At 39.2% G+C, this 15,169-nt stretch overlaps 1 protein-coding gene across 3 annotated transcripts in view; it reads left to right on the top strand.

Annotated features, from left to right (window-relative positions):
* The first annotated feature begins 1,193 nt into the window (after positions 1-1,193).
* Positions 1,194-15,169, top strand: part of capn3a (calpain 3a, (p94)) — a 102,160-nt gene continuing 88,184 nt past the window's right edge. For 2 of the 3 annotated variants that reach the window (XM_039741208.1, XM_039741207.1), the window contains exon 1: positions 1,195-1,870. In XM_039741208.1, the coding sequence (XP_039597142.1) occupies positions 1,598-1,870 (273 nt within the window). In that variant the 5' untranslated portion in view covers positions 1,195-1,597. Of the gene's footprint in view, positions 1,871-15,169 lie in introns of all 3 variants that reach the window. The other variant, XM_039741209.1, reaches the window with a different exon arrangement.

Below are 15,169 nucleotides of genomic sequence, written 5' to 3'. Positions count from 1 at the left end.
GTGGAGCAGTTAGATAATTGCATCTTCCATTCCAGTCTTTGTCCGATAGGCAAATCACAGTGGGTCCAGGTGGTCTACCACACGAGTACTCATATAATTCTGGATCAGCCTCTCAAAGGCCTTCATGATGCGAGACATAAGTGCCAGTGGTCTGTACTCATTAAGTGAAGAGATGCCTGCCTGTTTTGGAACAGGAAAGCCCTTTCTGGAGTTTAAGGATAGATTGAACAGGTAACAGAGGTTTCCAGAAAGCTGATGTGCACAGGACTTTAGAACTTGAGGACTGACTCTGTCTGGTCCTGTAGATTTTCCTGCATATAGCTTCCTTACTTGTCTCCTCACTTGGTCTTCAGTTATGGATAGCTGATGCTGATAGTCAGAGGTGGACTCGTCACTGGCCATTCTAATTGATGTGGTAGGAGTTGTTGATATAGTAGGAATGTTGAGGGTGCACTGACCACTGGAAGGAGGTGACAGCGGTAGGGAAGGTCTGTTAAAACATTAGCTCAGGGCATTCATTTTGCCCACATTCCCTTCTAGGTGCTGAGCCCTCTCTTGTATATTGCAATCAGGAGCTTATCAATTTTAAGGAATTTTACTGGGATAACATAATTACAGTGCAAAATCAGTATTGTTTTCTGCCTCTGTGTAATGGACTGGCATCCTACCTAAGGCCTGTGCCTTTCTTTTGGATGGCATCTGTTGTAAGCCTACCTATAATAGAGAAAATGTTTTTTAGAAATGGACTGATGGATATTGTATGTGTAGCACATCTGAGACTGGTCATTGCATTGTTTCTAATGCGGCTAAGAATAGGTCCAAAATTTGAAATAGGATTAAGTGGTGTTACAACATTTATAGAATTGAACATTTGTGTTAAATTGTCTTGTATTAGTGGTTTCATTTTCTAAATGCTTTTGCTTCCCGGCATAGTTAGATGAAGTGATTTATATTTTGAAAGCTATCCAATGTTTTCCATCCTAATCTGGTCAAACTCTATATGTTATCAAGGAAATCCCACGATGACATAAAGGATTCTTTTATTATTGGTAGTAATCTTTATCCAGGAGTGTCCACTTGCCTCTGTCATGTCATACTAGGAATTTCAGCATGCCTCCTCTAGAGTTCATGCTTAGTAAGGAGTTCTTTTCACTTGGCTATTTTTAGTTTATGTTGGCAATCCTTCATACACAATCTGTGGTTTGGGTGGGGGACGCTTTGACGAAAAGGAACTGAACTAAAAAGCTAATAAGCAAGAGAGAAGATTGAAAGAACAAGGAACAAAGCAAAGGCATTTAGAGCAACTGTCTGCTAGAGTTCAGCTAACTGAATGAATGTATGATGAGTTGCAATTGAACTATAGAGTGAGCGATTCACAGTTGCAAAAAATATCAGCCTTCTAAAGTGGCTTAACTTGCTTGGAAATGCCCCCGATCTACCAACAACTATAAGAAGAGACAGTGTTTTTTGGTGGAAGCTTGATTTGACTTCTGTTGGTTAACTTCCTTCCTGACTATTGAAGACCTATGCTGTTTTAGGTACCTGCCTATGAGTTCAGCGTGTGAGTGTCTGAAATCTCTCAGAAAAGAAAGCAAAAATGATGCCTGCCACAGTTACGCCTAACACAGAGAGTTCCCTTTTGCCTCCAGGAAGTGCTATTCTGGAAGGGAACCCTTCAGGGACTTATACTGCCATCCTAAACAGAAATCACTATGTCATCGACTCCCAGAAATACAAAACCTTTCATGAATTGAGGGATAAATATTTTCAAAAGAACGTCCTGTTTGAAGACCCTGTATTTCCTGCAGATGACTCTTCCCTGTTTTATAGCCAACAGTACCCAATTACATTTGAGTGGAAAAGACCACATGTGAGTATACCAAGTCTGTATTTGTGCAATTTACATACAAGCAATATTTTAAGGGAGAGATCCAAAACTAACTGCTTAGCAGCCAAGACAATAAAGTGAATAGACATGGGATTGGGGTGGTAAAATGACAATAAAATGTAGTTTTCTTCATTCAAATTAATGTAAGCAGAGTAAGCAGGTGACGTGAATAATTGGGCAGTCCTCATCCTTGTATTCAAATGTGTTTTGATGGGATAATAAAGGTGAGCCTAGAAAGTTACATTAGAATTAAAATCAGGATATTTGAACATGAATTTAAAATCTGAATGAGAATCTCTAATACAGAATACTAATCAGCGCATGCACAGTCCAGTTTTATTGTATACATTAAAATCTTCCCAAAGTGCAATCAATTGTTGATTGATCTTTTTTGCAACACTAGAATCCATTCTAGTGGCCATATTTAATGTAACTGTTTTTTCTAAGCAACACTGTGACCCTACACTAGTTGAGGTACAAGGTGCTGCCTGGTGTGACATAAAGTGCAGGCTACTCACTAAATCGATTCTCCACGTGGAAACATTTCACCGACTATACCCACAATGGGGAACAGCTTTGTATACACATGTAAATTCCCAATAATATCTCATAAGGGCACATCCCTAATAACATGCTGGAGTGGCCACTAGAAAATCTTTGGAATGACACCTGGCCTGTGATCTTCCCCTGTAAAAATAGAGAATCTGTACACAGTTTGGTAGATTAGTATACTTAACAAATGCACGTTTCAGCTTTATAAAATAAATGTTGGAAAATAAACCACGTTTTGTAAAATACTGCAAATGTGCAAGGATGGGCATACAGATTTGAAAAATCATTCTGTTGGCAACAGTTAAACAAATAACAAGTGAACAACAGCATAGGAACAAAATTTCCTGTATTTTCCCAAGAACAAACTCTGCTTATGTGGATTTTACGTACGACTCCCCGTGAACAGTTGATCTACTCAGTTATTCATCTTTCGCCTGTTCCTGAATGTAAGATAACACGTTGTCTTTTTTTTTTTTTTTTTAATTGATTGGATTGCCTTAATTTAAAGCAGTGTTTCTCAAATTTGGTCCTGGGGACCCCCTGTAGTTTCAGGTTTTTGTTCCAACCAGCGTCTGTTTTTAATTGAACTCCTGGGCTAATTAAGTGAACTGATATTTCCCAAGTTCTGTGTTTAGGGAACAATATATTAATTAGAAAACTAAGTTTGCTTAAAAAATATACACATATTAAAATGTACCAAGAAATTATATAGAAATAATGTAGTTTTCTTCTTTTTAACAGTATTTTCATCCTACTTTTCAAGGTGTTCTAATTGTTTAATTAATCCAGTATTTACTAATTAGTGGGTTTAATGCTAAAGTCATTGCAACCTTTGATTATTCCGTGTTGTTTGCCTGGGTGTCTGATCTGCTCGTTTTAAGTTGTCATTATTAAGATACAATGAAGGGGGAAAAAACTGCACAGAGAAAGGGCAAAGTATAATGAAATCAACAAAAGAAATGTAAGCATTTAAATCTATAGTAAAAGTAGAAATATTTATAAATGTAATGTAAATGCTACTATGCTTTTCTGAATGTGAAATAAAAGAAAAGAAAATGCCAGCTAATTAAATGAGCTCAGTGCTATCAGGTGTTGTCACTGATTAGGAATCTGGTTGGAACAAAAACCTGCAGCCACAGGGGGTCCCCAGGACCGAATTTGAGAAACACTGATTTAAAGTGTTTTTGCCAAACACACATTTGCTACCAAGATTCCTTATTTAGAATCTGCATCTTAAAAGATCGTATTGTTTTGATTATTCAGCCTCTTGTCTTATTGTGCCCTCTCTGTGTTGAGCGATGTTGTGTGTCATATTTATGACAAAGTGTATTAAACCGCTGCAAAAGCTGGTAAACAATTCTTCACATATCTGTAGTGAATATTTCCATTGTCACAATTGTCATCTTTCTTGCATGGTTTGTTTTTCACTTATGGAAACCAGCCCGGACACGAACACAGACAGACACAGGAAGCCCCAAACACACACTTTTAATCACCGTATTTACAATATTTACAGTTCCGCACACACCACAGTGACCCCTGCACCAAACACCTCTCAATAGTCCTTCCTTTCACCGCCTCTGCTCTTCTCTCCCGAGCTGTGTCCTCTTCCTCCCAACTCCGGCTCCCAGAATGGAGTGAGGCGGTCCCTTTTATCCAGTACCTGGATGTGCGCCAGGTGCTTCCTGACGAGCTTCCTGCAGCACTTCCGGGTGTGGTGGAAGTGCTGCATGAGCACCCGGAAGCACACCAGGTGTATCTGTCTTCTGGTTTGGCAGCACTTTCTGTTGTGGCGGAAGTTCTGCCGTCCATGTTCCCTGGATCGTTTGGGCATCCCCTGGCATTGGCCACGTGCCCCAACAGGGTGCAGCATCCCAGCTCTGATCTTGTGGCTCCCTTGCGCTCCAGGGCGGCAGCCCTCTCGCGTCCCAGTGGAGGTATTGGCGCTCTTGCGGTCCTTCCATGTTCCAGGCATCCCGACTGTGCAGCTGTCTATCACACACTAGAACAGCTTTACTCAAATAATCCAAAGTCACTGTAATATTCAAACCATTGTAAAAATCTTTAATTAAGCAATCCATCTTTATGCATTGCAAAATTATTAACTCATGGTTTATGGCAATAGATTAAACTAATTCAAACAATTTTATCCTTGGAAATAGTTTGTGTGTAACTGCAGTAAATAATAAATAAAATGTAAAAAGCTTTTAATGTGTATTTGTGCCATCAGAAACTGCAATGAAATGTTATATTTCTGAATATTTTTTCTTTTAACATTTTTTCATTCATATGATGCATTGTTTTTACATGAAGGAGTCAAAATTTAAACTTCACGTCTACAATGAATTTACGTCTTTTAGGCATCCCTAAACATTCAACATAGAAAGGTAACTTGTAAATAATGTTTATTGTTGCTAAGTTCACAAAGAATTAAAAGGTTGCATGAAATTTGAGGAAATGAAAGATGTAAACCGCTACAGGAAATTGATGTAATGCTGGATGTTATTAGGATATTAGACTAAAAAAATCATTAAGCAATACACTTGGTGGCTACTCTTTTAGGCCTTCCTGCTTATTAATTAAATGCCCTGCTCCTCCAAATAGCCCATCATATATATAATTTATATAGGAGCAAGCTAATGTGATCAATAGACTTAGTTGTGGTTCAATCAAACTTTATAGTGGGCATGATCTAAACAATTTTATCTAGTGGTATGATTGTTAGTTCCAACATCTGAAAAAGAGATACCGTCCTGTGATTTATTAATTTTGCCCTCAGCCTCAAACATACACACATATCATGCTGCAGTCTCTTGTGTTGACAGAAAATGGTACAATAAGCAAAGAATGTGTAGTGAGCAGCAGTTCTGTTAATAAGAGAGGACAGGGAAGAATGGCCAGACTCATTCAAGCTAACAGAAAGGCCACAAATAATCAAATAATAGCTCTTTACAACAACCATGTGCGGAAAAGTGTCTCTGAATGCAAAATGTGTTAGACCTTGAGGCAGATGGGCTGGGGCAGCGTAAAATCAGACAGTAACCCACACCTCGCAGCGGGGCTGTAGTGGGCAGTTTATCCCTAAAACTGGAAGGGTGAAGGTGGAAAAAATGTCACCCGCTCAGACAAATCTCAGTTTCTGTTTGAAAGTGCATGTGGTAGCATCAAAACTTGGTGCACTCGGCATAAATCCATGGATTCAACTTGCTCTGAGCCAGCAATACTGGCTGGTGGTGGTAGAATTGTAAAGACGTGGAAAATGTTTTCTTAACACTCTTTAGGCCTTTTAATTTCATCTAAGCGTTATTGGATTGGCATTGCATATCCTAGAAGAAAAAGGCTTCAGTCTTTAACAGGAGGAGCACAGTTTTATTGAAAAAACGTAGTCACAAAAGAAAGCAAGATATTTAACAATACTCCAACTCTCTTTAGAGTAACACTGTTATTTATTTATTTACAGTATCACCATAGTGTACATTGGTTGCAGCTTATGATATCTACACTTTAGTAAAAGTCTAAAGTAACAGACATACATTCACATTAGGTAATGCAGTTATCTTGGAAATAATATACTGAAAGCATAAATATAAATAAACAAAGTATTATTAAAAATGATGTCTGTATGAAGCACAATATATTTTCTTCAAGGGCTATTTTCCTTACTCTGATTTTTTGGGCATAATACCTAAACTAGTAACAATTAAACTTCACAAATCTTCATAGATGACCTTTTGATAACAATAAAACAAAGAGCCTACACTGGATATACACTGACAATTCTTCATTAAACAATCAGTACATTACTATGAATGTTCACGGCACCTACTATTGTTGATGCTTTCCATCCATCCATTTTTCATCCCGATGAATCCGAACACAGGGTCACGGGGGTCTGCTGGAGCCAATCCCAGCCAACACAGGGCACAAGGCAGGAACCAATCCTGGGCAGGGTGCCAGCCCACCGCAGTGTTGATGCTTTAGTAACTTAAATTTGATCCTATGGTCCCCACAGCCGCCATGTCTCAGTCCAATACAGTATTTTTGGAGAAAGGTGAAGCAGTAGACATGTAGTATAAATGTGTGGCCAAAAATCTGCAGCAGATGCACAATGCTGTCAAGTTGACATGACCGAAAATCGTTAAGGAAATTTTCTAGGACTATCCCACAAAGAATTCTGGAGCCTAATGGTAATTAGGAATTGCACCCAAGCTTCTGAAACTAAGTGTGATGTTTTATTTGCATCAGTCACTGTAAGTATTATTTAATAGCATTTGTTGAGTTATTGGCAGGAAAAGTGGATGGACAGTGAATAGCTCATGGCCCCCACAAGGGGGGGCTGACAGGGCTCTAGCCAGGGGGCCCGGCGCAGGATGAGTAGATATTATGCACAAACAAAACGTATGAACAGAAAGCAAGAATTGATCCTACAGCGTTGAGTGTCAACTTCAGCATAAAATATTTTGAAAACTGAAAACAATATCAAAAAAAGTTTCAGATAAAGAAATTTCTTCATACATTTTTCTACAACTTTCTCGCTTTGACATTTTAGGAATCCAAATAAAACGTAGACCTTTCACTTCAAAAGTATTTACAAGATAGTTTTTGGTGTTGAAAAAAGCCCAATTAGAATTTTGAACGCAATTTACGACAAAAAACTATATTTGCCAATATCTGTCTCGCTATTAAATTGTTTTGTACAGTCCCAGTTACTGTTTCTTCAGCAGAAAGATCGTTTAGCAGATTGGCAAATTCATTAAAAACATGGCAAAGAAGTACAACTAGTCAAAAATGACTTCATCATCTAGCAATTCTGTGTATTGAAAATGATTTAGCTAAACATGTTGGTTTTAGTGAGGTCATTGAAAATTTTGCGTCAAAGAAAGTTAGAAAACAGATTTTGCAATAATTTTTGATACTATTGTAAGTTTTTCATTAGGATCTTTACTTTATAAATATATTCAATAAATGTGCATAATACTTCTTATGTTTTTGCATCATTAACCTCGCTTATTTTATTTTAAATCCTATTGGGTATCACGTTTTCCTTAACCCTAAAGGGCCTGCCAGAGATCCTGGCCAAGGGCACGCGTTAGAATGTGGGGGCCCTGGAATAGTTTAGTGCATAGCGCCAGAAAAATGAATCCATTCTCTTGCAAGTAAATTCAACAAACTTGAAAATGTATTCCCCAATCGACACTGTTAAGGTTGGGTACCTTCACATGTGTTGAATTCAATTGAACCTTGTTCAGTTACAGACACTACTTTTGTGATTAGATTCCTAATTGTGGGATGAACACATCAGACTTGTGAAATATCTGCTAAGGACATTTTTTATTTTCCCATTGCTGCAACTGAGTCTGAAGTTCAAGGTTCATAACATGTCAACACAGCAAAAGCGTCTGTACTTCTGCAACGTAAAATATATAATACTGAAAAATAACCATGCTGGTTGATTTTATCTTACATTTTTTACTCATTTGCTTTCAGGTTACTGTCTTAGAATGTGGTATATGTGGCATTTTGTCAGATTCTGCTGTCTCATTTGGGTTCTTTAATGAACTGCTCTTCCATGGTGCTCATGTCCTTTTACAGCTTAAAACAGGTACATGAGCAGAAGAGGTGGTTATCCGATGGCTATCTTGACCTTCTCTGAGGTGAACCCTAGGCTCTGGGCTTCCAGGGATTCACATGACCTCTTCCCTGATGGTCCTACTTTTGCAAGAATAAGGAATTATGACAGTAATGACTACAACTTTAGTGCCTGTCCCTTTGTAACGAGCTAGGGTGCCCCTCACAAGATTAATTTAAAGTAATGAAACATACCGAGAGCAGGAATGTCACTGATTTTCACCATATTAAACAAGGTTGGCATGATGGTGTGATAGTTAGCCCTGCTGCCTTACATTTCCACATCATTTGGCTAAATCCCAAGCGTGCTTACTATTTGTGTACTGTTTGCATTTAGCCATGTGAGTTTCTGTTCCCAATGTAAAGATGGACACTTCAGGTTAATCTGTGACTCGGAATTGGACAGTGTGGGTGTAGGCGATGGAGTCATTTCCTCACTCAGTATTAGTTCCAGAATTATGCTTGATGCTGTAACGTTAGGCTTCAGCTTCCTACAAAATGGGATGGAAAATGTTGTTTCAGAAAAGTGAACTTAATATATCTTTCAGTGAACAGCAAACCGTTATGAAGTTAATGCACAAACCCTTAAATGGAATACTTTGGGGCTATGAGAAACCAAACCATTATTTGTGTGGTTAGAATCCATTTAAATCCTCAAAAAAGAAACTGCCTAAGATGTTACACCTACAGTGCTTGTGTCACTGAAGCAGCTGATTGAATCACTGTACACAGTCCCACTTTAATTTATATACCCGGTTTACAAACATTCTGTCCATTTCCTGTCCATAGTTTAGAGTTGCAGATTAGCCTAATTTCTATATATTTTTATTGATTTTTTTTTTTTTGGAGATGTAGGTGGAATTTTGAGTACCTGGAAATATCTGGGGAATGTGGAGAAAATTGCACACGGATAGTAATTTAAACCTGTAGAGTTGTGTGGCAGCAGCACTATCCACTGTGCCACTTTGCTGCCCTCTTTGCCTTTGGTAGCTGACTGATTTGCTAAAGCAAACTGAGGCCTCTTCATTTTTAAACAGAGTAAACTGTTACTTGAGAGCAATCTAGAAACAGCATGTCCGTATAGAGTCATCGGATTTCTGTTATGGAGCTTTATTTTCTGTTTCTGAAATGTACTAATAGACTGACCTGCAATGTACAAAGTGGTTAGAGTCGAGTGGCGCTAGTATGAATCTGTGAAGGGAAATAAATAGGAAATGTTAATTGTACTTTAGAAATAAAAGTTTTGGTATTGAGTGTTTATCAGGTGCACACAGAATATATACAAAAGAAGAGTAAATCTTCCATGCTTATTACGTGATGTTTTTACACAGCTTAGAGTAAACACCAGTTACTGTATATACTCTGTCCAGTAGCATGTGCAATACAGCAATCCGGTACTTCAGAGCTGCAGTTTTTCCCAGTGAACTCATTGTCTTGTTTTAAAATGTTTTAGTCTCCATAGGATTAGCGCCTATAGTTGTATTGAGAATAGCCAATTGACGGCAGGTTTAAAGAGTGAATGCCTTCTGCTGAGGCAGAGCAAGTCCCGCTCTGGCCTTTACACCTCCTGTTCAGTTGCGATTGTGTGTCTCAGCAATAATATCTAACGATACGGTGGGCTCTGCTACTGGGGGATGGGGACCCTACATCCATTGTCTCAGAGCCAATGAGAATGTAACAAAAGGAAGATTTGTTCTCCAGTGTTCATTAAGGCGTGAAGATGACCTCATTGAAATGTGGCCAATCAGAGATTAGCTGTTTGGATTTATGCCAGGGATTTTAGACTTGTTAATGTATAGTTGAGGTAGCAAAAGTCAGAAAAAAAGGGAGGCAATGCCTTACACACCGCCATCTGGCTTCTTCTGTGACCGGTTGATCCACGAGAGGGAGAGGCGGGATGGGGAAGGGTCACTGAGCAAGCCCATCCGCTTTTTAAGCCAAGACTTTATATCATTAAAGCAGGAGTGCCTTAAAAAAAAGATTCTCTTTGAAGATGATTTCTTCCTGGCCTCTGTGGATTCGCTGGGCTATAAGGAGCTGGGCCACAAGTCCAGCAAGGTCAAGAACATTGTTTGGAAGCGACCCAAGGTAAGGCTGCAGCTAGTCTCGGTTTTGAGACAGCCCTTGTTACACAGACTTCTGATAGTTTGAAACCATTCAAGGAATGAGTCCCATACGAGTTAAACTGTAGGGAAACGTCTTGGTTAGTGCATTGAGATTCCAGAAATACTTGGGCTTAAAAGTTTCTGAGCGGGACATGTTGAGCATAATTTGGTTTGGCTTAGCAGATGAATGGTCCCACGTGAAACAATCAGCCCCTGCTCTGAGCCAATGGCCCTGTTGGTAGCAAGTTTTTTATTCTCTACTGTGGGGGGAGTTTCAGCCGCTTTCAGACTGCAGTCTTGAGCTTTCAGCAGACCATGTCATAGAAATAAAACAACTATCAGAAATGTGTGAAGTGGGAAACTGACTCCAAAAATTCAACAACTTTTGCTCCAAAATGCATCTGTTTAAGTTAAAAGTGGTAAGATGTTTAGGTAAGGAAGGTTGACAGTCGGCTCTGATGGGCATATTACAAGAGTAAATAGCATAGAAATGACCAGCGTCAACTACTAATGTACGATCAAAAACTACATGACATCCTAAGGAAGTTCTACGTGTTGTTGAACTCAAGCTATTGAGTTCTTCTGAGTTGTTGTTTTCGTTGTGACCTGCAATGCCGCAAGATCTGCCTCAGGATACAATCGGGTCTGCACACTCAGTGATTTTTGCTTACTTCTCTTCCATTTTCATTTATTCTTATTGTACATTCTGTCATCTATTTGTGTTTGCAATTTACCGCTTCCAATAATTATTTCCATTTTTGTCTTGTGTTATTTTGAGTTATAAAATCAGTCATTTGAGGTAACCTACTGGGAAGTGAGAAGCACTTTGAGCATGGGAAATGTGCTATATAACTAAAATGAATTATTAAAGTAAATAAGAAAATCAAATTACTTTTGTTTGTGCTCTAATGCATTGGCTTTGACACAACACCACTAGGAAAGTGGATTGTGTATTTTGCTCTTGTGTTTTCAATAAGTGTACACCGTTCATTTTCAGAACCTACTTTTTCCATTACAGGACCATGGGGAGCCAAATATCCCACTAGCATGTGGACACAGAGAAGGAACTCATCCAGGACAGAACACCAGCCCATCACTGGGTGCAGTTATACACAAACCAACACTCACTGAAATTACTCATACCAGGGCCACATGATGTAGCATGGATGTATTTAGGACTTGGGTCTATGTATAGAAAACCATTACAGATACAGATTGTGCAAACTCCATACAGACTAAAAAGGACGTTGGTCCATGGTCCCTGGAGCTGTGAGACAGTAGTGTTAGTCACTGCTTCACTAAGCTGTTCAGTTTAAACGTGCCATCCACTTATCCAAATAGAGCAGTTCTTGAGAAGCACATAATATGTCTGCATTTTTAAATACTGTAAATACATGCATACAAAAACAGCACTAAGCTGCTATCCTTCCAGTTAGCTCTCTATTTTTTAAACATGCTTATTTAATTACAGGCTGTTCAAGTGCCACAGTGTACATTGACAGCTTAATTTGCAAGGCAGTAATGAACCTCAGACAGCAGACTAGTCAATGAACAGCCATACTTACACACAATCCCACCCCATGGCAGTTTAGGGGTGCAGTGAACCGAACAGACAAGTCTTTGGACTGTGGGTGAAAATGAAAATAGCCGAAGATAATCAAAACAGATGTGGATACACATTCTTCACAGCTAGTGACAACTTTCAAATTCATCCCAAGGCCATGCAGCTTTAAGAAGCAGGACTAATAGCTGTAGCTGTATTGCCTGCATTTGTTCTCCATCCTTTTTTTTTTTATCCTGCTTTTTGCATTACATGATTGCTAGGACACCATCCTAATAGTATTAAGTATAAAGTAGGAACTTGCCCCAGATGAAGCAGGACTCCGTCACAAAGCACACGTTGAGACGTGATAAACTTCAGATAAACTGCCACTGATCAAAGTGCTAATCACGAAAACACTGAAAGTAGAGGTAGCAGATCCATTAAGTTCATCACCATTCTGTGTGTATAAAATTGTAAAAAGGGTAGTTAGGCCTGGCACATCATGTTTTTGCTAACAGCAAAAAAGTCATGTTAATTTAAAAAAAAACAACATCTTTTCTTTGCTTGGGTCTACATGAGAAATTGACAGAAATTAAAAAAGCCAACTGCTGAGGTGCAGCTAAATCAAGGAGAAATAAAAGACAGGAGGACAGACGAAAAGTCAGTGGCGGGAAAGAACATTTTTAGTAGTAAACATTTCTTACATATTTTGTTTAGCATGTGTCCTCACACAAAAAGACTTATAATACCACCATACATTACAATTACTTACTTTTTAATGTTTTTCTCAGTCTAAGCATGTAGGTTAGTTTACTTGCTTAGAGTCACATTGCATGAAGTGGGCTTTGAACTCTTGTGAAGACCAACACCCTAACCAATTAGCCCAAACTTTAAGGAAATGTATTTACAAAAATAGACTGGAAGGAAAAGAAAGTAAAATAAAACACAACAGGTAGCAATATTGCTGAACATCACTTTTCTTCAACTATGTTATGTTAAAAGCCAGTCATTAATTACCTGTGAATCCAAGAACAGGAGAGCCCTTGAACACTGCAGGTTTTCTGCATCCATTACTCTTTGCTGTTTGTTGGTTGGTTTGTTTTTTCAAGCTTCTTGCTTCCTAGAAGTTGAATATTTTTGTTGTTTAGGAACGTCATCCAGGGGCGGCACGGTGGGTTGCGCTGCCGCCTCGCAGTTAGGACACCCGGGTTTGCTTTCCGGGTCCTCCCTGTGTGGAGTTTGCATGTTCTCCCCGTGTCTGCATGGGTTTCCTTAATGTGGTCTGGTTTCCTCCCACAGTCCAAAGACATGCAGGTTAGGTCCATTGGCGATTGAACCCTAGTGTGTGCTTGGTGTGTGTGTGCCATGCAGTGGGCTAGCGCCCTGCCCGGAGTTTGTTTCCTGCCTTGTGCCCTGTGTTGGCTGGGATTGGCTCCAGCAGACTCCTGTGACCCTGTAGTTAGGATATAGCGGGTTGGATGATGGATGGATGGATGGATGGAATGTCATCTATAGCTTCTTACACACCTTTATCCTATCACTCATTATTTGAGAAAGGAAATTAAAGTATTCAGAGGGAACCCCAGGAAGATATACAGAAAGAACGTAGAAATTTAACAATACAATACAATACAGTTTATTTTTGTATAGCCCAAAATCACACGAGAAGTGCCGCAATGGGCTTTAACAGGCCCTGCCTCTTGACAGCCCCCCAGCCTTGACTCTCTGAGAAGACAAGGAAAAACTCCCAAAAAAACACCAGTAGGAAAACATTGAGAAAGGCAGTTCAAAGAGAGACCCCTTTTCAGGTAGGTTGGGCGTGCAGTGGATGTCAAAAAGAAGGGGGGTCAATACAATACAATACAATACAATACACAGAACAGAACAAACCCTTGTGATAAGAATGAGTCGGAGACATCATAAAGATTTGGGGCAGCCACCCGTATAATTGCAAAAAGTAGTTTTAAATAGCATGATGTGCTTAGTTCGGAGTCCAGAACAGAACTGCCTGTACCGAGGCAAGATGGCCGTTTTAAAGGGCTGGAAGGGAAATGACGTCATCAATGCGGAACTGGGAGTGGTGTCCTTGTGCCTGGAAGTGACATCATCCTTGGGGCCGGCAACAGGCGGGATTTCCCGGAAAAGGTCTGCACGGGACTGAGAGAGATAGTCAGTACACTCCGCCACCCCCTGGCCTGGCGTAGAATTACTAGTGTTTAGGCCCTTCAGCTGGTTCCCATGCGCACGTGTGTGACACCCTCAATACAGTATAAAAATAAAAAGTTTAGCAGAATTTAACAGTAGATGATAAAACATAATATGATTTGGATTTGTTTAGAGGAACACATTAGTAACTTGGGTTGCAAACTGAACTTTTGTATCTGGAGTTCTAAGGCAGTTCTGAGAGTAAATTGTGCAACCAGTGTGACTCTCTCTACCTGATTTGCAGTCACAGTATTCACAACTAGTAATATTTGACATGTACAATGAAATTAACCACCTTGTCACACTTTAGAGAAGAGAGACGTTGGAAGCTTGACATAGTAACTGCCATGTGAGTACAATGTAGTTACAAGGCACTTACAGTATGCAGTAAGAGATGTAAAGTAAAGTGTAGCTAACTACTTCCTGGAAAATCAAGACTTATACCACAGCCACTGGTTCATTTTTAGTTTAATTATTTTTACTTTAGGTGAACTGTGTTGGTTCAATATGCATGAACATACTCTAGATCGGAAGGCACTGGGTTTGTTCCTACCTTGTTGTCAGCATTTCCAGAATAGCCTGTAGTTCCCTTTGATCCTGACATAGTTAGATTAAGCAGGTTCGATGGATGGCTGCATATCATTCACTGTAAGCTGTGCAATTTCATGATCTTGTTTATTTCATATCATTATATTGTGGTTTTTGAGCTTGATGCTGAATAAAAAGAAGGAATGAAAGACCTGGATTCTCATGGATAAAACCTTGCTTAGAATCCAAACTCAAATTTTGCTGTTGCTTAATAGGCAAAAATGGTGTACACACAAAAAATATTTATTTATAAAAGAATATGTTCAGCATGTGCCACGACAGAAATCTCAAGTCATCTTAAAACAATGTGCGTGTTCATAAGCTTTTAGCTACTCCCTGTAACCTCCCACCAGCAACGATGTATGGGTTAAAAAACATTTTTTAAATATTCATGACATAATCATTGTATAAATTTGGCCATATTCCCGAGTGAGATCTTTAGTACATACCATGGGTGGACACAGCAAACAAAATTTCAGTAAATGTGAACCTGAGGTATTACTAAAGTGGAGAGCAGAAAAAAACAAGACTGAGAGCAGCTGAGTGGAGAGAGGAATAGCAATGTGTCCTCATGCAACAACCCCAAAAAAGAAACCACATGAACTGACGCAGGCTTATGTGCAAAACTGCAAGATATTAAGAACATTCTTAAAGAACTTG

The sequence above is a fragment of the Polypterus senegalus genome, chromosome 18, assembly GCF_016835505.1.
Source record: "Polypterus senegalus isolate Bchr_013 chromosome 18, ASM1683550v1, whole genome shotgun sequence".
NCBI classification, from domain to species: Eukaryota; Metazoa; Chordata; class Cladistia; order Polypteriformes; family Polypteridae; genus Polypterus; species Polypterus senegalus.
The sequence above is the reverse complement of the archived record's forward strand: the minus strand, read 5'-3'. Positions and strand labels throughout refer to the sequence as shown.